Consider the following 25,584-nt stretch of genomic DNA (forward strand, 5'->3'; position numbering starts at 1 on the left):
AGTAGCTGGGACTATAGGCACCAGAAACGCCTGGCTGTTTCTTTCTTTCTTTTTTTTTTTTAAGAGACAGAGTCTTGTTCTCATTCAGGCTGGTCTGGAACTCCTGAGTTCAAGCAGTCCACCTGCTTCGGCCTCCCAGAGTGCTAGGATTACTGGCGTGAGCCATTGTGCCTGGCCCAGAACAAGGAACTTCTGAGTTCATGACACAGATGTTTATGTGATTGCTCAGGTTATGCCAGGTGGTTATAAACCTGGCATTTCAATGAATCACAGGATTTCAATGTTTCTGAAAGTTGAACCCCAGAGACTTTTAGTTTAACCTCTCCACTGCACGTGAGAAAACTCTCCTAGTGAAGTGGTGGCAGAGTAGAGGGGCCCCTCTTTCACACACACACACACACCCCCATTTTATCCACCATCTTTTGAGTGAAAAATGCCATTGCAAATGAAGCCATGATTGGATGTCATTAAATGACAGATGGCTCTCTTTTCTCCTGCATCTCCTTCCTCTCGTGAGTTGTAGGTGGTCCTGCAGGCTGGTGTACTCACTGCCCTGCTGCTGCCATCTCAGTCCCCACTCAAGAACCTTCTAGAATAGCACCTTTGCCCCTAGGTGTGTGTTGTATGGCTCTTATGGATGCCCAGGCTTAGATTTGTGGTGATAGTTTATGTTTTCATCAGAAGAAAAATGGAAAATGTTTGCCTCTGAGCTTGAGGCAGGTGCTATAATTTTGCTAAATCTTCATAACATGTGGCATTCCCTTCTTAGAACTTGTTTAGAAAAAATGTAGGAAGACTTTTTATTATAGGAAACTTCCATAACAGAAAAGGCTAATAGGCTGCATTTGTCTACTTATTTTTTAATTTATCTAACTTTTGAATGCATTATACATTTACTTGTTCAAAAGAATAAATATATACAATAACAATGGCAAAAGAGCACTGTTCTTCCTGTATTCTTTTTTTCTGTATTGACCCTTCGGTTCTGACCTAAGTTACTGCGAAGCTGGTTTGGGGGATATTTTTATGTGTATATGTATAATCAAGTATGAACATATATTTTGTCATCCCCACCTTTAGTGTAGATGGTGCAGTCCACTTACTGAGATGACCTCACTGCCCCTGCCCAGTGTTAGTCTGACCCTACTGGCTAAAAACTCCCTCATAGACATTTTGAGGGACATATGGACATATGCCTTTTGAGCTAGTGCTTTCAATGAGTTGTTGTAATGTTGTTGTTGTTAAGTGGATATTTTAAATAATAATGTAGCAACTCTAGAAATCAGATGTTCCTTTCTCTCCATGATTGTTCGTTCTTCATGTAATTGTTGTTATTGTTTACTGACTGACTTTTCTCACTAATTCTATAACGTGTGTGTTCTTTTGTGTGTGTGGCTAGTAAAATCTCTGTTTGGTGAGTTTAGTGGTCAGCTAAGTATTAAATAGAGAATTTCTTAAACTCCTGGGACCAGTAAATAAAATATGTCAGTCTTTGTGGAGGGGCTTCAAGTACTTATTGGAGCACACAGCCTAGCAGTTGAAAACTCTGCCTTAGCCTTCACTTCCTGCTCAGGTAGAGTCAAAATCAGTCAAAGATGAGAGCTCAAGACCTTCTCAGGTTTCTCCTGAGCATGTACTAAACCCTGTATATTCCTTTCAAAGCCTCTACACATATATTTTATTCCCCACATTTTCCTTTGGCTTGCCTCAGTTGTTAGCCACCACAAACTAACTTTGTAGGGGGCAGCTGCAGCATCAGTTATAGACACTTGTCTATAATTGTTTTCAACAAATACTCCCCTGGGAAAAGGCTTTTCTGAGTCCAGTTAAAAATAGTCTTATAAGCAACCATTGGACAAATCTAACAATGACAGTTCTTTGGGATTTAAGCTTTCAAAGAGGTCCGGCTCTATTTTGCTCATCCTGATGCCTACTAGGCTACACCAGCAATGTGAGTTGCCAAGGGGCTGGGGAGTGACGATGGGTGTAGGATTTTAAAATATTAAGTCACAGAGCTTGGGTTGTTCATTGAATTTATGGTCCGTGGGTTCCTGCAAACCTTTGGTTAGTTTCCAAAGTTCATAGAAGATTGATGATTTTTGCCCATTTTTTTGTTTGTTTTTATGGAGGAGAGTTCTTTTTAGAGGCCTTTTCTTCACCATTTTTACTGGTAAAAGTCTGGTTTGGGAATTTCTTATATAGTTTTTATTTTCCTGAGGGTTCTTAGTGCCTTTTTATCTTGCTGTCAAAAATAATACACTTTCACCATAACCTTAGAATTACTCGGACTCTCATTAATAGTATACATTGTCTAGAAATCCCTTTCTCAGCTTCAGTCTGGACTGGTTATCTCCAGTTCTGCGTAACTACCATCCTGGAACTTTCTTCCTGCACTTTGTGATTAAATGCACTGCTTTTTGGATCCAAGCTAGACATTCCTCTTTTTCTGTTTTCATCCTCACTTTGTTTTTCTCAGAATGATAAGTGGTAAGTGCAGAGTTCTTACATGTCTTGTAATATATTTATTTTAGCATTTCACTAATTTCATAGCTGGATGTGTATAGAATTCTATCTTAATAATTCTCCCCTTAGAAGAGTGAAGGCTTTTCTCTTGTCTTCTTACATCCAGTGTGATTGATTTTAGAAGTCTCTTCCATTTAGGTTCCTTGTGAGTAAACCTTTTCTCCTCCTCATTGGCACTTTTAGGACCTTTTTAAAAACAGTCAAATTATAACTGTTTTTATAAAGTGTTTTTATAAACTTTTAAATTATAACTGAATTTCAGTTATGAAATTGTATGAGTTCATATAAGTCATATTTCATTCATTCTGCTCTTTGTGGGTTTTCTCAACCTGAAGACATATTTTTCTTTTTTTTTTTTTTTTTTTGTAGAGACAGAGTCTCACTTTATGGCCCTCGGTAGAGTGCCGTGGCCTCACACAACTCACAGCAACCTCCAACTCCTGGGCTTAAGCGATTCTCTTGCCTCAGCCTCCCGAGTAGCTGGGACTACAGGTGCCCACCACAGCACCTGGCTATTTTTTTGGTTGCAGTTCGGCCAGGGCCAGGTTTGAACCCGCCACCCTTGGTATATGGGGCCGGCGCCTTACAGACTGAGCCACAGGCGCCACCCCTGAAGACATATTTTTCTTTAGCTCTGGAAAATTCTCGTATTACTGTCTTAAGTTCTGGAATGCCAGTTTGCTTAAATTGATCTGTTTCTACTTTGAGTTTTTTGACTTCATCTTCCAGCCTTTCTATCGAAATTTTTATTTTAGCTACTATATTTGAAACTCTCATGTTTTTTCTTTTTGGTCTAATTGTTCTGTTTTCATATTTTATCCTGGTTCTATAAATATAGTATTTTCTGAGATCTCTGTGAAGATACAAAATGGAAATATTTTAGAATATCTCCTTTTTGCTTGCTTTTTTTTTTTAATCATTTGCTTGTTTTGGTAAAGAAAGGAGCATTGATGAATATCTTTTTCCTACTTACCTCTGTGATCTTTTTTTTGTTTGTTTTGTTTTGTTTTTGAGACAGAGTCTCACAGCTCACAGCAACCTCAAACTCTTGGACTTAAGTGCTTCTCTTGCCTCAGCTTCCCGAGTAGCTGAGACTACAAGTGCCCACCCCAACGCCTGGCTATTTTTTTGTTACTGTTGTCATTGTTGTTTAGCAGGCCCTGGCCAGGTTTGAACCCACCAGCCCCAGTGCATGTGGCCTGGCGCCCTAACCATTGAGCTATGGGCATTGAGCCTATTTTTGTTTTTTTACCTGTCTTTTCATGTGGCTATTTTTTCTCTTAAGATGCAACTCTCAATTCTCTAGTTTTTTAACAAAATAATTTTTCCCTTACTCTCTTAAGTGAGGGACAGTACTAATGGATTTCTCCACTGTGTCTGAGATCAACTCCTCCCAGCACCGCTGAGAACTGAGTGTATCGACCAGTCAGCTTTGCTTTTCAGGGCATGGGGCCTTGGCTGTCTTAAGGCTTGAGTGAGCAAGACTTGACTTGGGGCCTGGGCATCCTCATCAGGCTCCACAGGCTGCTAGTCACTGTCTTTGGAGCAAGGCCCTCCCTTGCTGTGTAGCAACCAGCAGGATTCCTGTTCCTTTAGATTGGGCTTCCAGAGGCATAGCTGGTTCCCCTATGTGCCACTGTCCTCCTTGCTTCTGTCCTCTTTACTCCCAAACAGAGCCCTTGTAGCTGTGGCTTCCAGATGTCCCTTGCCTTGTAGGATTTGTCCCCCATTCGTCTCCTCCTCCTCCTGATGTTGACATCCTATCTGTTCCCTATCCCTTTCCCCCTTTCACTGTCTGGGGTTTTTCTCTTTGTGTGTCATTTCTGCAGTTCACAGGAAGTCAAAGACATGAATACCTGTCTATTCCCAGTGTGATGTCTACAATTGGCATCCTAGAAGTATCTCTTATCCGGTTTTCTCCCTTGATGAGTTAGTTCATTCCTATGGGTAGGCAGTATGAGTAGCTTGCCCAAATTTGGAAATTATTATATTGTGTAGAGCTGGCCAAGAGAATTGTATTTGTTAAGTAAGCTTGTTTTGGTTTGGTGCCCATAGTTCAGTGGTTAGGGTAACCAGCCACATACGCTGGGGCTGGCGGGTTTGAACCCGGCCCAAGCCTGCTAAAAACAATGACAACTACAACAAAAAAATAGCCGGTTGTTGTGGCAGGCATCTGTAGTCCCAGCTACTTGGGAGGCTGAGGCAAGAGAATCACTTAAGCTCAAGAGTTTGAGGTTCCTGTGAACTGTGACACCACAGTACTCTACCAAGGCTAACAGAGTAAGAGTCTGTCTCAAAAAAAAAAAAAAAAAAAGTAAGCTTGTTCTTGGGAGGCCAGGACTGAGGAGCATTGGCTCTATGTGTCAGATTTCCATAGTATACAAGTTCATGGATAGGCATGATTAAGTCCAGCATGTGTCAGGATCCTTCCAGGAGTGAGTGAGGACACGGGCACATTTGCTTGTGTTCCTCTTGCTATTAGAAGGTAGGGAGCAAAGCTCATTTGTCCCCATCGCTGGACAGGACCAGCCAAGTAGGCAGACTTTTCCGTGGTAAATTCTCCCATGAAAGGTCAGTGCAAGTCTCATGGGAGGATGCCTCCTCAAAGTGCTTCTGAACCTGCTGGTGAGTCCCATGGCCAGTGGAATATCCAGACTGTACCCACTTGGTAGGCAGCCTTCTGCCACCTTGTGCCCTTCACTACATAGTCTAGAAATCCTTTTTCACTTAGACTGAACTGCCTGGAAGTGGTGGCTCATTATCTCTTCCATTTCCTTTTTAGATTTATGAATATTTAAGCTACAGTTAGATTGTGGTATTCAATTTCATTGGCTAATACTAAACTCTGGTTTGAAAAATCTGTAACTTTGAGGGCTTTTTTCTTTAGGGGGTTTTCCTCAATCATTTTATAAGCATTTAATGAGCCATCTACTAAGTGACACAGGAGAGTAGCCTCCAAATTGTTCTGATTCCACACACCAATTAGAAAAATTTAACTCTTGGCCCCCAGTGTCTATTTAATGTATATATTATGTAAATGCTATTATAAAATATTTTTACATTACAGACAGATTTTAGAATTTAAAAAGAATAAATGAAACAAAATGTAAATAAGAGTTCTCTTTCTTTCCTCTTGTAATAACTGACCTTATGAACCTCCTGGGGTACACGTACACGTGCTTTGGCATCTATTTGGCTCATGGCAGGAAGAGGCAATGCTTGGTTTTTACCCAGCAGTCCAGGGATGGGCAAATTTGGTATGTGGCTGCTAAGTGATCTTGGTTGCTGTCTAGGGCTAGGCTCTCTCACCTTCCACATGGCCACAAGGGAAGCTTTAGGGGGAAGCACTCCCTGTCTCCTCTGCTTGCCTTCTGCTGTGAGAATTGATCTCCCCTAACTGAAGAAGAGAGAAGAGATTTGGGTAGAAAACTAGCAACTTCCACCACAGCATCTTACATTACCAAGGTTTCCTAGTACATTTACCTGAAGGAGCCGACAGTTTGTGGGTTGGTCTGAATGTAAATAAGGTCAGTATGATTTTCTTCACTGAGATACCTGGTGATTCCCACAACAGTATTGTAGTATGCAGTCAGGTACCCTGGAAACCATCATCCCTCCCACCATATAGCACATCAGTGGTCATCCTCACAGCTGAGATGCTTTTCTTTTGTTGTGTTCCCAGGTCTCGGTGGCCCTTAGCAGTGACTCCATCCGTGTGGCCATGCTGGAGGAAAATGGGGAGCGTGTCCTCATGGAAGGGAAGCTCACGCATAAAATCAATACCGAGAGTTCTCTCTGGAGCCTCGAGCCAGGGAAGTGTGTTTTGGTAAGTATGGGCACCTATGTGCAGAGCTCCCAGGTAGACTTCGAACCTGCTGGGTGTCCCTTTTGACCAATGAATTTCTTCACAGTTGAGTAGTAACATTAATTTTATCACTTTGGGTAGAATTTGCTAAGCACATTGCTTAGGGTGCATTTTCAAGGCTCCCTTGAGCCTTGCTTGGCCCCTTGACATCCTGGTTATTTCTGAGAGCTTCACTCTCCTTTTATCTAAGGCAAAAACAAGTAAATTGAAAATGAAAAGATGGGTTGATTTTTCACAGATGCCAGTCTGCAGAGTGCAGAGTTAATACATTCAGCCAAATAGGTTCATTTGACGCAGTGGCTCCTCTCACCCAGCTGCTGGCTAGATCAGAGTTCATGACAGTGAGATTAAGATGTTAAGTCAAATGAATAGCTCATATGTTACCAGTTAACAGACTTGCACACACTAGGTTGCACACGTGGGTCAGACCTGTTTGTGGCTCAGTCCCCTTTCCCCCATGAGAGCTTACTTTCTTTTCTTCCCTTTAACACCCTCCCTTCCCCTCTATTTTTCTTCCTTCCTAAAAAAAAAAAAAGAAAGATTGAGTCTCATTATGTTGCCCAGGCTGGTCTTGAACTCCCGGCTTCAAGCAGTCCTCTCACTTTAGCTTCCTGAGTAGCTGGGATTATAGGTGTGTGTGCCACTGCATCTAGCTTTATCCTGTGCAAGCCCTGAACTCTTGTCAGTGGTGACTCTGTGTTGGTGCCCAAGTGGCAGGCTTTTACAGAAAAATTAAGGTGTAGCATATTTTGAACTGACTTGTTTCTTCTTTTCTCCCACTAAGGGGCTTACTCAGGGCATGATGGTTAAAGGGTTAAAGATTTAAAAAAAGAAGTGTTCGGTCTTTGGACAAAAAGCTTCAGAATTGTATACAGACATGTTCTTCACTTGTGCAGTAAATAAATATGTTTCATTTTGTATAAGACATGCTCAGTGAGGGCAGACTTCTCTCTGGACTGCCCTGGCCAATGCCGATGGTCAGGCAGATGCTGCCCAGACTCACAGAAGCTCTTGCCCTGGCTGCTCTCATTCATGATTGGAGGGACATTTGGGCAAGGGACTGAATGGAAATTATTTTGTCAGTGTTGTGGGAACCTGAACCAGTCTTAACCTTGGTCTCACTTGACAGTCCTAGAAGGCGGAGCTCGTTCGGGGCTGCAGAGGTAGGGCAGCCTTTGCACAGATAGCATGCTCCTTGGTGCTGCTATGGCCCTGACCCCTCCCTCTCCTAGTAAGCGTTTCATCCTAAACAGGGTCTTCTAAGGCCCCACATGTGGTGTGTGGAGTTTCTAGCAGTGGGGCGGGGTTTGGGCTATCCCTGGTTCTGATTTGCCTGGCCACCCCGGCAATGGTAGATGTCAGTAGTTCTTGTTCCAAATCTTGCTCTGTTGTGCTTTCCCTGCTGGGTTCCATTCAGCAACCAGAGAATGGAGAAGTGCTGTTCTCCTGCCTGTGAATGCTGTGACACATTCCCCATTACCTGGCAGCTCAGTCCCTTGTCCCTTATCCCTTCGTTCCCATCATATAAATCTTGTGCATTAGTTACGCATCATGAAACCTATCCCAAACTGTGGGTGCCTGTGAGTACCACCAGTTCCTTTCCTTTGTATCATATGTGACATTTGAGATGTCAATGCCTCTGGCATGGCCTCTGCCTCACTTGAGCTTCATGTGGTTGTGGAGGTATGAGAGCATGAGCAGTGGCTGGCTTACCCTTTGCAGGTGCAGCCCAGCTTCTGTAGCTGCCTTACTGCGCTGGGGTCCTGTGATCTGGGGTATGCCATTCCATGGACTAAGGTCAGTGACAGCCTTGCCTTAAAACACTGGCCTTGACTGTCCTGCTGTCCACTGTTTGAACTCAGTACAGAGTGGCCAGCGAGTCTCCATTATCTCACGTGGGTTTCCTCTGAGTAGGGAGCTCTTTGTGAGCCTTCACACACGGTCTGGTTGTACATTATAGAAGCTTTGACACAGAAGCCAGCAGCCTTAGTCACTGGTTTCTGAGCCACTGTATTAAGAATCAATGTACCAGTGATTTCTTTTACATTATAATATTTCTATAGATATGTGGTTATTACTATATAGCTCTCCTCTTAAGGATTTATGTTGTTAGAGGTGACCCTGACTACATTATGGATATTCCAAAGCTCTGTTACTTTTGTACACTTATAAGTACAGATACCAGTGGAATAGGGACGTGACTAGTGGCCCCAGCAATAACTTCTTTTAATGATGGCCGCCATTCGTTGGACATGTGCTTTGGGCCAGGCTCTATGTGAGGTGCCTTACAATGCTGCTTAATTCTCTGCAAAACTCATTTTACAAATTGGGACATTGAGGCTCTAAGACAGTGGTTCTCAACCTTCTTAATGCCACAACCCTTTAATACAGTTCCTGTGGGTTGTGACCCACAGGTTGAGAACCGCTGCTTTAAGAAGATAAGTAGCTTGCCCACGAGGTGCTAATCCACAAATCCAGACCTGCCTGGTTCTAGAGGGTTCTTTGGTTTGCTCTGAGGACTAGGAGTGCCTGGAAAAGCCTCGGGCTATGGAGCTGGGAAGGTTCCTTGGAGCAAAAAGTGAGGAAGGATGAATGTTGGTGCCAGTGTGGGTTTTGGCGGCTTCCTCATGTCAGGTAAACGTGAGGAGCAGCCACCAGGCAGGTTGAGGGCCCTGTGATACATCCTACTCTTATACTAGGGTACCCTGAGCCATAATGTGCCCCCCACAAGCCTGTCCCCACCTGTGTGTTCTGCTCAAGTCTAGATTTTACTTGTGCCCTAGAAGCCTGTAGTTTTTGTAGTTTGCTTTAGCTAAGCACCTGCTACTCAGGGTTTATAAAAAAAAAAAACAAAAAACAGTACCAGCTATAGACCGAGGGCTGCTTGTTCTCACCCATGAATGAGGCTTTGGTATGTTCTCTGCTAACCCTGGCAGTGGTAGGGCAGGGGTAGAATAGAAAATTCCTCTAGAATTGAGGCACTACATGAGTAGTAGTTAGTCCCTTCAGTGCCTCTGTTATCAGAAGATGGCTTTGCATTTCTAACACAGCTCCACTTGTGAGAAATCCAGTCCCTGAGTAAAGAGGAACTGTGTGGAGCTTCGCAGTCCTCTTCCCACAGTGCTTCCGTGCAGGGATCTGCCAGCCTCCCCCACCCGCCATGTAGCCTCTAGTGCAATAAATCAGAATGTATCATAGAAACATTACTTTTTATGGGAACTAGGGCAGTTGTGCTCGGTTTAATTATTTATTTACTTGTGACCTTTTGGGGCCATATTTTTTCTCTGATCACATATCTGAAATAATAATTGTAAATGAGTAAGCAGATTGCTTTGATCATGAAGATCCTGTTTGCCTTCTATTTGCCACATGGCATCTGCTATGTGGAACTTGGTGCCCTGTGTCCCATGAGCTTCTAGATATGGGGAGGAATTGCATATGAACCAAGGGGCCTGCCAGCCAGTTACCTTTCTTTGGGTCATCATCTTAGCTTTGTTGGACTTCTATTTCCCATCCTTCAGACGATGCCAAACATCCTACTCTAGTCCATCTCCAAATGTTTGTTGGTTTCTTACCATTAAGTGCCCAACCCTAAGCAGGCACTGGGAGTAACTAAGGAAAGTAAGGTGAGGGCTTTGGTCTAAAGGGCCCAGAAGATGTCCTGTGAATGTAGCCTTACTTGGAAGAAGGGCCTTTGCTGATATGATAAGTTAAGGATCTTAGTCCTCCTGGATTATCCAGGTGGGCCCTAAATCCAGTGACAACTGTTCTTATAAGGCACAGAAGAGGCCACAGATGGACACGGGAGAGAGGAGGCCATGTGAAAATGGGGGTAGAGAGGAAGTGATGCAGCCACAAGCCCGGAGCCACCTGGAGCCACCAGAAGCTGGAAATGGCAGGAAGGATCCTTCCCTGGCCCTGCTGAAACCTTGATTTCAGAGTTCTGTCCTGCAGAACTGGGAGAGAATGCATTTGTGTTGCTTTATGTCCCTGGTCTGTGGTTCTTTGTTAGGGCAGCCTGGAGCACCAGGACAGGCAGGGCTCCCATCACGGTACAACTGTGCCACCCAGCCTCATGAGACAGAGGAAGGGGGCTGGCACCCTGAGCTGTACTGCTGGCCCCGCCCCTACCCTCCCAACCTCAGACTCCTTAACAAAGCTCTAACTGGAGCTTCTGACCTTCTGACCTCTCAGCAGGCCAGTGCAGACTTACCTCTCCCCTCCTAGCACCCTCCCCCTCAACCTCCTCTCTGTGCTGTGGATCCCACATCAGCCAGTCAGGGCAGGCAGGGGTGGCAGCTAAAACTGTATGACAGTTCTTGCCTGCCTCCCTCCCTTCTCCCTCCTTCCCACACTTGAGTATGTTAAATGAGACTTCTTGACTCAGGCAAGCTTCTTTCTTGGTTACAGAGATGTAAAATCGACAGTGACAACGCACCAGCTCTTTTTCCTGATGCCTCGATGCCTAGTTCAGAGGCAGAAGCCCAGCAGTTGGCTTGCGCATTGTCCTCATTTCTTCTTGTGGTCAGGGTAGCCGATAGGTTGCCCTCTGCTGCAGGGGCTCCTGGGCACGCCTCTGTTTGAGTGTGATTGTTGCTGTGTGTGAGTTGAACACCATTCCACATATAAGTCATGAAAAGCAGTGAAATCGCACTGAAATATTCTCTTGAGGTTTACACTTTGAAGCTCAGGCTTTAAAATTCACTGTAGTGTATTTGTTTATGATTTTTGAACCTTGTGAGTGATTTTGTACAAGCTGCATCCACCCTACCTCTTAATTTAGATATTATTTCTCAGAAGTGGAATTCCAGGATAATTACAGTCCATGAGCTGCTTGCCATGGTTCTCCCTGGAGGATGAATTGTTTCTGGGGTGTTGCCAGTGACGTGTGCAACTGTACCCCATGTTCCCACCAGCAGTGGACGTTTAATTTTCATTTATTGTTGCTAGTTTGTCTAGATACCATCAATTGTTCCTCTTGAAACAATCTTGTTCCTCCTGGTTTATTGTCTACTTTTCCTTGTTAGTGAGCTGCCATCCTGAATCTTGGCAACCTTTTCTAGCCTGGTGAGGCTGTCCTATGGATTACTTAACATACTTCTTGATAAATTCAGAGTGGAAGTGCAGATTAAATTACTTTAGCATTTTGGGCCAGAATGCAAAGCCTGGAAATTAGTATGTGAAATGAAATGTGAACCCTCAAGCCTTCAGTGCAAGTGACATCACTGGGGAGAGCCCACCATGGTTTTCAGGGGGGTCAGAATGCTTCACATCTATTCTAGTAGGAAGACTAGATTCAACAGAAGGCAGTAGCCTGAGGCAGCCTGTCCCAGTGAGGGTGGAAGGAATGTGCCAGCAGAGCCAAGCTGGCCCAGGCTGTTTCTTTGTTTGGGGGGGCGGGGGGGACAGGCTCCTCCTTTCTGTGCAGCAAGAGAGGGAACATAGCTCAGCATCACTTTATTGTCCCCTCTCCCTGGAGCACATGGACCTTCTAGCCATACCCGAACCTTCCAGCCATACCCAGACCATGGCACGTCCTGTCTGGCTATTCAGTGTCTTAATTTTGTTTGTAATTTTTAAATTTAAGAAAATAGTTGACCACATTAAAAACTGGGAGATGGCCCATAACAGAGCTGATTTATGGCATGTCCTGCAGTCAGATTTACCCCAGTGTGGCCCACGTTCCCCCAGCATCAGGTGCTGAGTGGGTGCTCTGGACCTCCCCCACATTCTGTCGTCTCACCCCATTATCTGCCTTCACTCTGAGGTGCCTTCCCGGAAGGAACATCCCACAACATTTCCATAAGTCTCATTGGCCCAAGCTTGATCACACGGGCAGCTGTGAGGAGTAAACTCGTCCTCACAGGGCACATTGCTTCCCTGAATAGAAATGAGGTTCCGTTACTAAGGAAGGAAAGGGATATAAATGTGGGTGAGTCATCGGCACAGATCGGGGGATGCTGAGGTAAGTTTATTCACGTTGAGGTTGAAGTTTCCATGAGGACATATTGGGAACACTGTTCAGCCTGCAGTCTGGGGTTCCTCAGAGAAATAGATTATAGGTCTGGGACTGGGTAGATAAAAGAGGGAAAGAGGAACCTAGAACATTTTATTATGCTAGAAAGTGAGAACGTGCCGCCAAGGAATGATGGGGTGCCACAGGGTCACAGTCACCTCTACCAACCTTGTCTGGGACCATCTGAAATCAGCATAATTAAGGATGGTAAGAGTTATAAGCCATTGAGAGGTCAGGAATCCAGGAGTCAGTACTTGACAGCAAATAGATAAAAGAAGATGCTTGCTTCAGTAAGGCACTATAGCCACTGGTCTATGCAGAGGCACTGGAAAGAAAAAAATCTGAGGATTCTGAAGGACAGCGTTTGCAAAACAGTAACTAGAGTGGAGAGGTCAGACTTCCTCTTGGCCAAGTGACCTGAATGAACACCTACCCACCAAGGGACGTGGACATTGTGTGCCTGCAGGTGGAACATGTGTGCATCCTGGGCCTGCATGCTTGAGTTAGGAGGGGACACTGAGGAAAGAGAAATGCTGTAGAAGTGTCCTAGATTAAAGGTGTCAGGACCTCCAAGATACAGTAAGGACCCTGGACTGAACCCTGTTTTATACAACATAAAAGGACTTTCTTATCCTTAAGTAAGTTGGGGCAGAGGACCATGATGGATGCAGATTTCTCTTCATGCTTCAGGGAAGATACATTATCATGTACACGCACTATACACACATACATACCAAATACAGAGCAAGGGAATTGTATGCAGATATACAGCTGCTAAACCCCTGTGTGGGTATCTTTCCACTTATCTTATTCTAGCAACTTTAAGCTTGAAGTTATTTCCAAATAAAACATAAAAACATGAGACAGCCACTAAGCACATGAGAAGCTCAACATCATGAGTTACTAAGGAAAATACAACTCAAAACCCTGGTACTGAGAGGCTGAGGCAGCAGCATTGCTTGAGGCCAACATAGCAAGACTCTGACTCTTAGAAAAAATAGGAAAAAAAGTAGCCCAGCATGGTGGTACACACCTGTTATCCCGGCTACTCAGGAGACTCAGCAGGAAGATTGCTAGAGTATAGAAGTGGGCACATCACCAGGTGATGTCTATGTGGGAGGATGGCCATCTTGGAGACTAGAGGTAGCTAGTAGCCATGTGTGGCAGTGAGCAAGCACTTCCTCACATGAATGTGGAACTTGATTTTAAATTTTAATTTAAGAACTTATATTTAACATTTTAAGTATTTGGGGCATTTGAATGAAAAATCTGGTCAAGTCCCTGCTATGCCCACAGACCCCCTGAAGTCTGGGCATGAGTCCATATCTGGACCACAAAATCTCCTGTATGGACTGTGGGATCTAAAAAGGCCCAGGAGCAATGGCAGAGTCCTCTGTGTTTGGGTCATTCCCCTTGCTATGATGGGGCTCTTAGCTTGTGTGTGGCTCTGTTCTGCTTCACACTGGCCGATCTGGAAAAGGCCCTAATTTCTGAGGGTTTGTCCTTATTTTTAAATGTGGATAATGATATGCATTTTGCATGACTTGTCAGTTCTTACATACATATTTTAAATAGATCTCAATAATGTTAATTACTGATGCAGATAGAAGTAAAAAACTTAACAGGGTCTCTGTTGTCCAGAGATCTTCAGTTCTTCAGAGTCTTTCCTGAAATAGAGAAGATAGTGTATCTTCCATTTGGAACGTTTTTCCTCGCATCAGCTCTGTAAAACAGGGTGGAGTTCTCAGTGTTGGGGTCTCTGAGGATGAGTCAGGTCCTCTCACGTAAACTGTAAAGTCAGTGACAAGAAGGCTGAGCATAGTGTCTGGAGATGGAAGCTTCATCCTGTATGGAAGTTAGGCACTGGAAGAGCAGTGTCACTTTACTGGGCAGAGCTGGCCAGGGGGCCACACTCCCTTGCTCTGGGTCTCCCATTTGTGCCGGGAACATTGGATAAGGAGGAGATTTCTTAGATGCCGGTGTCAGGTCATGATCATAGCTTTTTCTCTTTTCTCGGTGATGGAAAGTCTCTACTGCATGTCCTTCCACACCTCATCAGTGCCCACCCTTGTTAGTAGAGAGCATTCTTGGGACTGGCCCCCTGCTGTGCAGGGTCAGGCACAGAGTGTGTTCTTTGGTGTTGGTGGGTTTTTGTGGCCAAGGGTGGGAGGGTTAGAGGTAGGGGGGTAGAGATGCTGTTTTAGAACGTTGCTCTTCAAGTCGCCAGGCGTCTCCAGTGTTCCTCCTAGGGCACATGGCTTCCACACGTTCACTATGGCCTCCCAAGTGTCACCTTACCCTGAGGGTAGCTTGTCAGTAGACTTACCTAGTCAGTAAGTCTTCCCCTGGTGGTTGCTATCCATAGTGAGAGCTGTTCTTGCTGGCTCTGTGCTACCTTTTCTCCTTTCTATGAGTAACGTAGGGTTTTCCTCACATTGGACGATAGGCAGTTTTAGGACAAAGTGGGCAAACCCAAAGAATTTCCTAATTATCTCCACACTGACCTCAGAGGATGCAGCCAGTGTCCTTGCTCTTTGTGTGTCCTCATGACCACTGATCACAGAGGATGGTAAGGCCTGGACCTTCTCCTGTGAACCTGCGATAGGCCAAATAGCCAGGGGCACTTTGCACCAACTTCACACAATACCTCTCATGCTTGCTTCCATGCTGCAGTTCCAGTTGGCTTTGGGGCTTTGTGGTAATGACATGAGTTTCCCAGACCCCAATATAAGGCTGCAATCTGAGTAGATAGGTGCTTCTTCCCTTGACAAGGGTGAATCTGTGCCATCCCCACAATAGTGCCTGAACAGGCTAGAACCAGGTTTGGGGTGGCTCTTTATGTTGGCTCTTCCTTCCCAAGCCATTGGATGTCCAAAGACTGGGCATGGAGGACATCTTGTTCAGCAAGCCTGGCCCAGGGAGGAAGTGGGCTGAGGCACCTGGAGTGCCTGAGGGAGATTCTGTGGTATATTGGGCTGAGCTCTTGCAGACCCCAGCTTCTTCCCAAGAGGCTGGGTGTTGGTCTTGGAAACAAGAAAGATCACTGAAGAGGAAGGTGGTTGAAAAGAGGTAGGCAGGGCCTTCTGAGGTTGGGCTGGAATGACTTTGAACAGGTCCTAGCATGGGGGGTTATATCTCCCAGTAAGAGTGGGCGAGGTGAGTGCTCAGGTTAGGTGTTGTCCTGTCTCTGAGTATCAAGGGCCTGGTGAAGAAGGAACCTAACCAGAATGTCAGTCCCTTTGGGCCCCCACTTCTATCCAGGCTCTTCACAGGGATGTATTACCATAGGCTGCAAATGCATTCCCAGGCTCAAAGGGTCCTGCCTTGGATCCTGGCACCTCTTCCTGTCTGCCGCCTCTCTTTGTGCAGGTGGTTCTGGGCTCGTGATGAACACCTTTCCTTCGGCAGGCTGTCCTCTGTCCTTAGTCCTGCCTATGCTATGTCTCCTGACAGGTCTCTCCCTTGCTTGTCTCCAGGTGAACCTGAGCAAGGTGGGTGAGTATTGGTGGAATGCTATCCTGGAGGGAGAAGAACCCATTGACATTGACAAGATCAACAAGGAGCGCTCCATGGCCACGGTGGACGAGGAGGAGCAGGCAGTGCTGGACAGGCTCACCTTCGACTACCACCAGAAGCTGCAGGGCAAGCCACAGAGCCATGAGCTGGTACGAACTGCACAGTCCTCCTGAAGAGCCCAGCCTTTAGGTCTTTGTGGTGTTGTTGACCAAGCTGACTAGTAGCAGAGGGGGTGGCACTGCTGGTGGAGAAGAAGAGGGTTTATGGGCAGTCTTCCCTACTGTGTTGTAGCCCAGCAGAGGTACTGTTTTACCTGCTTTTGTCCCCTGATCACTGCCTAAGGAAGGACACTCTGGTCTTTCAGGCCAGGAGCTCAAGTAGTGGGGCCTTGGAGGTTGTGACAGGTGTACTGTCCACACTGAGCCTGGTGACATCAAATGTGTTGATAGCCCTCACCTTTGTGCCTCATCTACATGCTGCTCTTCCCTGGACCCTGGGTGGGGGAGGGGAGAGAGCCAGGCCACAGGGCCAGTATCCACATGTCAGACCAATATGTGGGGACTCCGTGCAGCCTGTGGCCAGTTGGGGAACAGGAGGAAGAAGCTTCATGTCTGAACAGCATAGCACCCCATGCAGAGGACGCTTGTGGCACATAGAGTGGTTAATTAGACTTTCTTCCTATTTTAATAATCCCAAGAGTAGTTATTTAGGGAAAAAAAGGTGGCTTTCCTCAGATTATTTTTAACTTCCTGTGTCCCATATACACAGCCGTTGGGTTTGGGCCGCAGTGTTGCAGGGCATGTGGACCAAATGTAGTTTCCATTCGTGGAGATGGGTCAGCTGCTGGGTGAGGGCCAGTCTTCTTAGTTTTGTTCTATAAACATAAGCACACACTCTACACACACACCAAAAGCCACTCAGATTTGTATGTTTTCCTGTTTGTCACTTGGAGGAGCCTTACTTTGTGGTTTATTTGAATTATTCTCATCTTGTCTTCTCATGTGGCGTGTGCTCCATCAGTGGCTCTGCAAGCCCTGCCACTATATGTTGGTCCCTCTGCCTATCTCCGATAAGCCCATCCCACTCCTGAAAGGTCAAGGGACCTGTGGACAGGAGCGCCAGCCCCACCATACCAGGGGCACATAGTAAGCTCTTGCTATGCATAGGCAGGGTAGGGCCTCACACGGCCCTGAAAAGATGGTCTGGTTTTCACAATAGATATGTGAGTTATAAAGGTCACAGAACATGTTCAGGGTCCCTCAGAGGCTCAAGCTGCAGGAGTGGGATTTGACCTCTCATCTGATTTCAGATCTTTCTGTCCTCCTGTCCTTGCCCACCCGGCACCCTGGCCTAAGTCTCCATGGAAGAGAATGGTCCTCTCTGCTTGGCCCCCTTTTCAACCCTAGGGCATAGGGAAGCTGAAGGACATCTCTATTTGGCCTATGTCTTGCAGAGGTCACAGTGCCCTCAGGCAGTACTCAGTGGGTGCTCAGATCAGCTCAGCTGCTTAGGGCCTACCTGGCTACATTTCAGTCCAGGTATGCTGTGTTTGCCTGTAGCCACCAGATGAAAGTCCAGTCTTTGAACCCTTGCCCTGTAGGCCTTCTCTTGGCAGCCACTGGGGACAGGGACATTAGGGGCTACCTACCTTCTGTCCAGGTTCAGTACTATGTCCACAGAAAGGCTAAATTGTATTCACAAATTGACCTTTGAGGGGAAGAGTCTGTTTTGAGTGGAGAATATGAACAGAGTTGCTGATTATTTGGATGAGTTAGAAGGAGGTCCTGCTAAGCAACCCTTCATGCCACAGAATAGAAGGACTAAGGGTGGGTGGTTCCACAAATCTTCCCCAGCCACCAGTGCTGAGGCTTTGTTATAGATAAATGATAAAAATTATTTTTTTTTTATATTTTTTTTGTAGAGACAGAGTCTTACTTTATTGCCCGCAGGAGAGTGCCCTGGCGTCACACAGCTCATAGCAACCTCCAACTCCTGGGCTTAGGCGATTCTCCTGCCTCAGCCTCCCGAGTAGCTGGGACCACAGGTGCCCGCCACAACGCCTGGCTGTCTTTTTGTTGTTGTTGTTGTTGTTGTTGCAGTTTGGCCGGGGCCGAACCCGCCACCCTCGGTACACGGACCCCGCACCCTACCCACCGAGCCACAGAGGCTACCCGATAAAAATTATTAATTGTGGTTTGAATTATATTTATTCATTTGTCAGAGCTTGTAGACTATGAGATGTGGCAGAAGCTAGAATGTTCTATGGCTTTCATCTCTAAGTTCTCAGATTTCTTGTGGTTGTATCTTTTTCAGAACATCTAAGTCAAAAACAAAACAGCAGTAATACCTGCTTGTCATGGGAGTTGCCAGGACACATGCAGGGTGTCAGGGCTTCAGCTGGCCGTGCTCTCTTTTTTCTTTTCTCCATCCTTCCATTTTTCTTCCTGTTGCCTTTTTCCCTGCCTTGTGTCCCTCCCTCTTCTTATTCTTGTTTTTACTCTCCCTCCTGCCTCTGTTTTTTGCATCTTGTGCTGATGTCCTGACATTGCCTGGTCTCCTCCTTCTCTGGGGCATATCAGTGACAGGGAACAGACACAGATCTGCTTTCATGGCACTAAGATTCCAGCCATTTTAATCTTCTCTTCTCCAGAGAATATTTCAATCTCGCTTTGAATCTCATGGATAATCTTCCCCAGGAAATGGCTGTTACTGTCTCTCCATTCCTGAAGACCTAAAGTCTTGTCATTCTGGGGATTGTCACACACCCCAGGAAGAGGGTGGTCTGTTCCTTCCAGGCAAACTCAGGTGGTATCAGAAAAGTTCTGGGCCTCAAATTCATATCAAGATTGCCGGCCTTGGGTAGACCAGCCTCAAAGGGTAAGAAATGATGGTGCCCCATACCATACGTGTACACTGTCCCAGGGTATAGCTGCCATTTCCTCTGTGCCCTTGGCCCTGTCCCAATAGCACTGCAGTGGGATCATCCTGGTGCTGTACCCTGGGCAAGCTGCCTTCCTGGTCCCCAGGGAACTGCAGAGCCTAAGTGTGGAACAGAAGGTCCCTGCAATAGGCCATGGGGGGTGCCCCTGAACCTGATGCACAGCTGCTCGTGACCCAGCCCTGGGGAGCCCAGGGACTGGGCAATGACCCAGTTAGGAAGGATCCAGAGAAGAACCTGGAAGACACTGGTCTAATGGAAAGAGCTCTGTGTTTTGAATCTAAATCTATTCTGCTATGGACTTGCTGCGGGCCGGGCAGCATGCTCACCCTCAACGGGATAGGTGTCCCTGCCCAGCGCATGGCACCCAGAGCACAGGAGATTTTCAGTGACATGCAGGAGCCCAGGCTGGTGGTGCGGGGATGGGAACCGAGGTGACCCCCACACCAGGGTTGACCTGCTCTTCAGTAGTCAGGGAGCCTCCAGTCCGTGGCCGGCAGCTCGATAGTAATGAACCAGCCTCTCAGGGCTCTGGTAGCTCAGGGTGAATATGTGCTGATGCTGCCAAAGTCTCAATTTCCCTCTGGGCTTAACTGGATCTGGGGGAGAATTTTCAAAAAACAAGAGCCCTGATTCGCCAGCGGTTCCATGCAAAATGTCCCGAGTGACTGTAGCTGCCTTTTTTTAATTGAATGCAGAAGATAGACCTAGGAAGGTAGGTCCCTGCCCTTAAATGGCCTCATTTAACAGTTTAGCCACATTTTGCTCAGTTGTCATCAGGGATACCTCACAGGCAGGGGATCCTTTTGAAAGTTTTGTGGTCAGGGTCATGTCACAGGGACCAGCAGGCCTCACTAGTGAGAGAGAACAGAAACAGGGCCAGGTTCTCCTGTCAGCCTCCGTCTGCCATGCACATTGGCACAGTCACAGTTATCAATGTGCTCTGGCATTGCTACTCATGGTGTGAACTGCTAGTTTTCTAAATTTGCCAAGGTATCAAATTATGCTTCTAATGCCATAGACTTAGTGTATTTAAAGGTTTTTATTATGAAATAACACTTTTCTCATTGTTTTACATTCTTTTATGTCGCTATGAGGTAACTTCTTTGTAAAAGTCAACAAATTTGATATCCTTCATCTTTTCCCTTATTTAATTTCTGTCGAGCAGGATTTCCCCCATCTAGAAAAGGAGCATGGTTTGTACAGATGTCATTGTTCAGTCTACATCCAGATGGGTCTGTGTCTAGGATCTCTCCAGCTTGGTGGGACTGACCCTAATAGTCAATAGCTATGACATTGCACAGGCAGATACCAGCATTAGCGTAATGTATGGGCATACAGTAAATTTGGCGACATACGCAAAAGCCTGCTCTCCACCTTTGCCCAGGAGTAATCTGAGCACTGACCCTAGTTCCCTGTACTTCCTTGGTTATAAGGCCAGGTCTCCTAATCTGCATTTTGCACTATCGGCTTCCTACTTTGGGTCTCCACTCAGCCACCTGGTTCCCAGGGTGGGGTGGCTGCAGGGCTCCACACTTGTTCTCTGGATGGATCCTAGAGAGCTGGAGAGATCCTAGACATAGACCCATCTGGGTGTGGGTAGCTCAGGGTGAGTATGTGCTGATGATGCCAACCCATAATTTGGGTTGGACTCCATCGAGGGGTTCATAGCCCTGTTGAGGTCATCTGGTTGGTCCATTCCTGTATTTGGTTGGGGCTATCCAGCCCCACATCTCCAGTGGGGAGGGATAGGTCAGGCCTTCAGGGCCACACAGAGGGAACTCTTCCAGCCTTCCCAGCTCCTCTAGCCACTTGTGTGTGCCACTTGCTCAGATCCTGCCGCAGCATATTGCTCTTGAAATGGTCTTTCCACAGTCTCTGAGATGAATTAACTTTAAGAAGTTGAGCGTAATAGTGATTAATCCCTAATATATATTATGTGACTTTGATTTGCTTTGTTGCTATCTTAGTTTTAAAAACAGGAAAAAGAAGTCCGTGCATGGTGGCTCACACTTGTAATCCTAGCACTCTGGGAGGCTGAAGCAGCTGGATTGCCTGAGCTCAGGAGTTTGAGACCAGCCTGACCAAGAGTGAGACCCCATCTCTAAAAACAGCCAGGCATTGTGGCGGGCATCCATAGTCCCAGCTATTTGGGAGGCTGAAGATCTCTTGAGCCCAAGAGTTTGAGGTTGCTGGGCGCAATAATATCATGGCACTCTACCAGGGCAACGAAGTGAGACCCTCTCTTAAAAAAAAAAAAAAAATTATATATGAGAAAGAAAACCCTCTTAACAAGAAGACTGAATTTTTTTTTTTTTTTTAAATGAGCTCTAGCAAGTTTTATTAAAGAAAACATGTACATGAAGTACTTTTCCCAAGTGTGTTCTGGCATGCTTCTGATGATATCAGAGTCATCTGGATCAGTGATGGCCAGTGTGCACACTCTAGTATTTTCCACATGGGGTGCCCAATTCACTATTATTATCACTGTAGTGATGAATACCAGTTTTGGCTAATATGGCATAGTATTCTATTTCAGATTTCCTCAAAGCTGGGCAGTTGTTGGTAAAGATGACCAATTTTGCTTTGCCTTGTCTGGTCATCTTCGGAGTCTGCTTATAACCTAGCACATATTTTCCATTTTTTATAATGAGCTGGAGCCTCGAGTTGATTGACTCTAGTGACTTTTTCATCTTCTTCATGGTCACCATCTCCCTGCCTTAGGTGCAGGACAGCCCCCAAGATGCCAAGATGGCCAGGGAACAAGAAAAGAAGCAAGAAGACTGTATTTTATTTAAGGAGGGGCTGTAGTGCTGAGAGTCCAGCAGCCTCATCAGACACCACAAGTTACCCACACTGCTCTTGTCTGTTAGCCTTGTAATGAAAGAAGAAGTGTCTGATTCTGCACAGCTCTCAGTGACAGGGACCATGAACCACATTGGTAGGGTCACCTCTGCCTCTGCACACAGTCTCTTTTGTCTCTTGTGGTCAGAAGGTCACAAGAAAGGAGAGGTCACTCCACACCTGAGCACACTGTGGGGCTTGGGGTGGGGGGTGGGGGCGGTGCAGAGATGCTGTTAGGAAGGATAACACTCTAGCTGAGGTCCAGATGCCTCCCTCAAGGGCATAGTCTTCCTGATATCCCGTGGCTGTGGCTACACACCTTGGGCCTGCTTCTGTTGGCTAGATAGTTTCAGAAATGCCACATGCTGGGAAAAGCTTAGTCAGCCAACTTTCACTATCTTCAAGGAAGCAGTGGGGAATTCCTGACTGGTGGGTCCACCAACTGGACATTCTGAGATCTGAGGTCTCTTGTTCTCCGTTACATCCTGAGCCACCTCTGGATTGTCAGATGATGTTAATTCTCAATCCTGGGAACCTTCTTCCAGGGTGGGGGAATTGAGGGGGCTGGGGCACCCTCTCTGCACACCTCAGTTTCTGTTGGGGCTAGGGCACTTGCTTTTTACATGTTAGTCCCTAGAGGTCCTGGAACACTTTATCTGCAACCCCAGTGGGGCTGGAACATCCACCCTGCGCACCTTAGTGTCTGTTAGGGCTATAGGTCTTATGGGCTATTAGGAATTTGGATAGAGATCCTGATGGAAAAGGGACAGAAGTTGAACTGTAGAGAGTGGCCATTGTTTTGCTGGGGACAGAAGATGGAGGGCTAAAAATTCAGTGCGGAGAACACAGTCTTGCAGAGAAATTGGCAGTTATCCAGTACTTCCCCTGGTTGTAGGCTGCTCCAGGGCAGTACGGTTCTCTGGCCGGTTGGTCTTACCAGGTGTGTTCCCAAGCCCTGAGATAGCAGGGAGGCTCTGTGCCTGCAGCCAGAGTCAGCTCTGGGAGAAAGTACGTGGTGCTTTGTGATTCCCCTTTAATCTCTCTATTTTTTGTTTGTAGAAAGTCCATGAGATGCTGAAGAAGGGGTGGGATGCTGAAGGCTCTCCCTTCCGAGGCCAGCGATTCGACCCAGCTATGTTCAACATCTCCCCCGGGGCTGTGCAGTTTTAATGACCAGAAGGAAAGGAAAACCCTCGCCAGCAGGGAAGCAGAGGCCTTGTCCTCAGCTGCCCTTCTCGGCTCCCTGCGTTCCAGGGACTTGCTCGTCTTGTTCACCCCTAGCCATCCTTTCTTTCAAGGATGCACCAGGCCTTCTGCCCTGACCTTGCATCTCTAGACTGTTCCAGAGAAGATGCGGGGCCAGCTGCTTTATGGTGGTCACTGTGGCCAACACTGAGTGAAGGTGTTTGTAATGCAGGAGGGGACATCCCAGCAAACTGGGATCACATGCTTTTGTCTCCACAGCAACCAGCCACTGCAGGCAGCATTTCTTTCCTTCTCTGCTCTCTGCTTGCTGTTGTTTGATGCCGTTCTGCTTGCTTTGCTTCTGGTTAATGGTGTGGAGTTGCTGCTGGGCTCGCAGGTGAAGCTGAAGGTGTGACATGTATCGAGCTTGCAGCTTGCCTGAGGGCAAGTGTGGAGTGATGTGCAGCTGTTTTCTGGGGCTGCTCCAGGAAACTCCTTGCCACTTGACCTCTCATTGGGTACATTCATGTACAGTCATGCTCATCCCTTTGTAAGTGTGCTCTGCCTGCCTCAGCCTCATGGGTAGAGCAGTGAAAACTGGAGTCCTAGTCTCACGTTCTAGATGCTGGGAGGTTCTGGCCTTAGGGCAGGCACAGTGGGGCTTCTGTCTGTTGTCTGACAGTGGCTGCCTTGCTTTGATTCTTGCTGAAGTGGGCCAAGCCCAGCCACCACTGCATGGCACATCCTGTTTGGCTCCCTGTGAGACCTCATTGGGTACAGTGTATCAAAGCGTGGGGAGGAGTGGAGAGCCACCGCCCTCAGGAGGAAACCACAGCATGTCCAGCAGCCCATATGCAGAGCACATCAGACTCAGGTCCTGAACAGCCTTGACCTCGAGGGGCCTCTGGGAGGAGGAATTTCTGCACTGGGCATGAAGGCACACTATCTCACCATGACTGAGCCAGAGAAAGTAAGGACTACCCTGTCACCATCCTCTGTTCCATGTGCTGAACTGTGCTCCCTGGGGCTTGTGGCCCCATCCCACCAGTTCTCCAAGGACTGGCCACCACCGCAGGACCCCTGAGCCGTGGCTACTGACCGACTCCAGCCCAGGTGCGAAGACCCGATCGTGGAGTGTGGGTCAGGGCATCAGGCCCATGCCTGGAGTACTCCCAGGAGCACTCTTTGTGCCTATCACCAGGAATGTGGTGCCACCGCTACCAGTGCTGTCCATTTGCCTGGCATGGTCTCTGCTCCCTGATACTATGTACAGCCAGCAGGAATCAAGGCCTGAAGACGCTAAGGAGGCCTACTGTCTTAGGGAAAGAACCCTATTCCCTGCAAGCTCTCTCAGTGAATAAGTGGGGGAAGGAGCTATCTAGTAGAATAAGTTGGTAGTTGGTCCTTCCAAAAGCTTCCACTTTCGACTGCATAGAAGGGAGCTGGCTTATTGTGGTCATTTAGGGGTAGATTTCCGGTTTACAGTGGTGGCTGACAGTCCTTGTAAGAAAGCATTCCTGGGAAATAATCTATGGGTCAAAACATGTCACTTTGATTGTCAAGGGAGAGCAGAGGGCCCCAAATACATGTACTCATTTTGGAATCAGAGCCCTGTTGTAATATCTAGCTCAGTGTAATAATCTAGCACTGAGCTGGCAAAAGCCCCTCTGAAGAGGTCTCCACTTTGGGGAGCAGAACCCATGAAGGCTCCTGAGAAAGGCTTTGTCATGTTTTCCTGGAGTTCCCATCAGAGTTCTAGGATTTGCACACCACCGTGCTGCGAGAGCTTCCCCAGCTAATGAAGGGAGGTCTCTCAGAGATTGTGTGTAAATCTCCTGTCTTATCTTGTCCCCAAGTTAACCCCCACCCTGTGGACAGTCTTCCAGAAGGAGTGATTAAGTGGGGTGAGAGTGCCCTCCACTTTGTTATTTGGGAGACTTTGAGAGTCATTCACTTCCATGGTGAATTCTTTTTGCCCGATTTTATTTTCTGTGTTGCATTTCTCCCCACTCCCTGCCCTGCTGTAATAAATGATAAACCAGCTGAGGGGCAATGTTGAGTATTGGCCCGTGGCAGGAGCAGCCACCTGCATACGGTCCCTGTGCCACACTGTGGTGCTTGGTGTGGCTGTGGAGCCTGTCCTATGTACCTTGCTCCCAGCAAGCTACACAGAGCCACACCATCTGGTGGGTGATTCTCTGACCCAAGGCACCACCCTGGACCTGCCCTGCCTCCAGAACTGGTGCACTCTGCCTGTTTTCTCTTTTAGACACGACAACTGCAGTTTGGCCACTAAGTCCCACCAGCTGAGGTCCGAGGAAAGCAGGACTCATTCCCCTTGTCCAGGGGTCCAGGAGAGTGGGGTGTCCAGCCTGCAAAGTTGCTCCAGCTCCTCGGTGTTGGTTTGCAATAAATCTGTATTTAAACAGTTCTGGGTCTGTGCGTGACATTTGCTGCTGAGGCAGTTCTGTCTATGCATGGTCATTACCTGTGAGTGGGGGATTCTTAAGGGTTATTACCATCTGATCTGAATGCCCGGGGCAAGACTTCACACAGCTTTTAGAAATCCTGTAAGAGGAATATAGCTGTAGATCTTACAAGCAGGTTCTGGGATGCTGTAGTTACTTGAAAGCTCAAGGTGAGTGCAGAATTCTGGTCAGTTTCTACTGGCGGGGGTTGGGGTGGGGGTGCGGAGGA

The 25,584-nt window shown here is 46.9% G+C and overlaps 1 protein-coding gene and 1 pseudogene across 1 annotated transcript in view; one reads left to right on the forward strand and one right to left on the reverse strand.

Moving 5' to 3' along the window:
- The window catches only part of NUDCD3 (NudC domain containing 3), a 102,105-nt gene extending 76,793 nt beyond the window's left edge, over positions 1 to 25,312 (forward strand). Inside the window, exons 4-6 of the mRNA XM_053608964.1 lie at positions 6,206 to 6,349; positions 15,881 to 16,069; positions 22,762 to 25,312. Coding sequence (XP_053464939.1) covers positions 6,206 to 6,349; positions 15,881 to 16,069; positions 22,762 to 22,872 — 444 coding nt within the window. The 3' untranslated portion in view covers positions 22,873 to 25,312. The remainder of the gene's footprint in view (positions 1 to 6,205; positions 6,350 to 15,880; positions 16,070 to 22,761) is intronic.
- Positions 16,077 to 22,755, reverse strand: LOC128598508 (60S ribosomal protein L30-like; annotated as a pseudogene).
- Positions 25,313 to 25,584: the final 272 nt, after the last annotated feature.

The sequence above is a fragment of the Nycticebus coucang genome, chromosome 11 (assembly GCF_027406575.1).
Source record: "Nycticebus coucang isolate mNycCou1 chromosome 11, mNycCou1.pri, whole genome shotgun sequence".
NCBI lineage: Eukaryota > Metazoa > Chordata > Mammalia > Primates > Lorisidae > Nycticebus > Nycticebus coucang.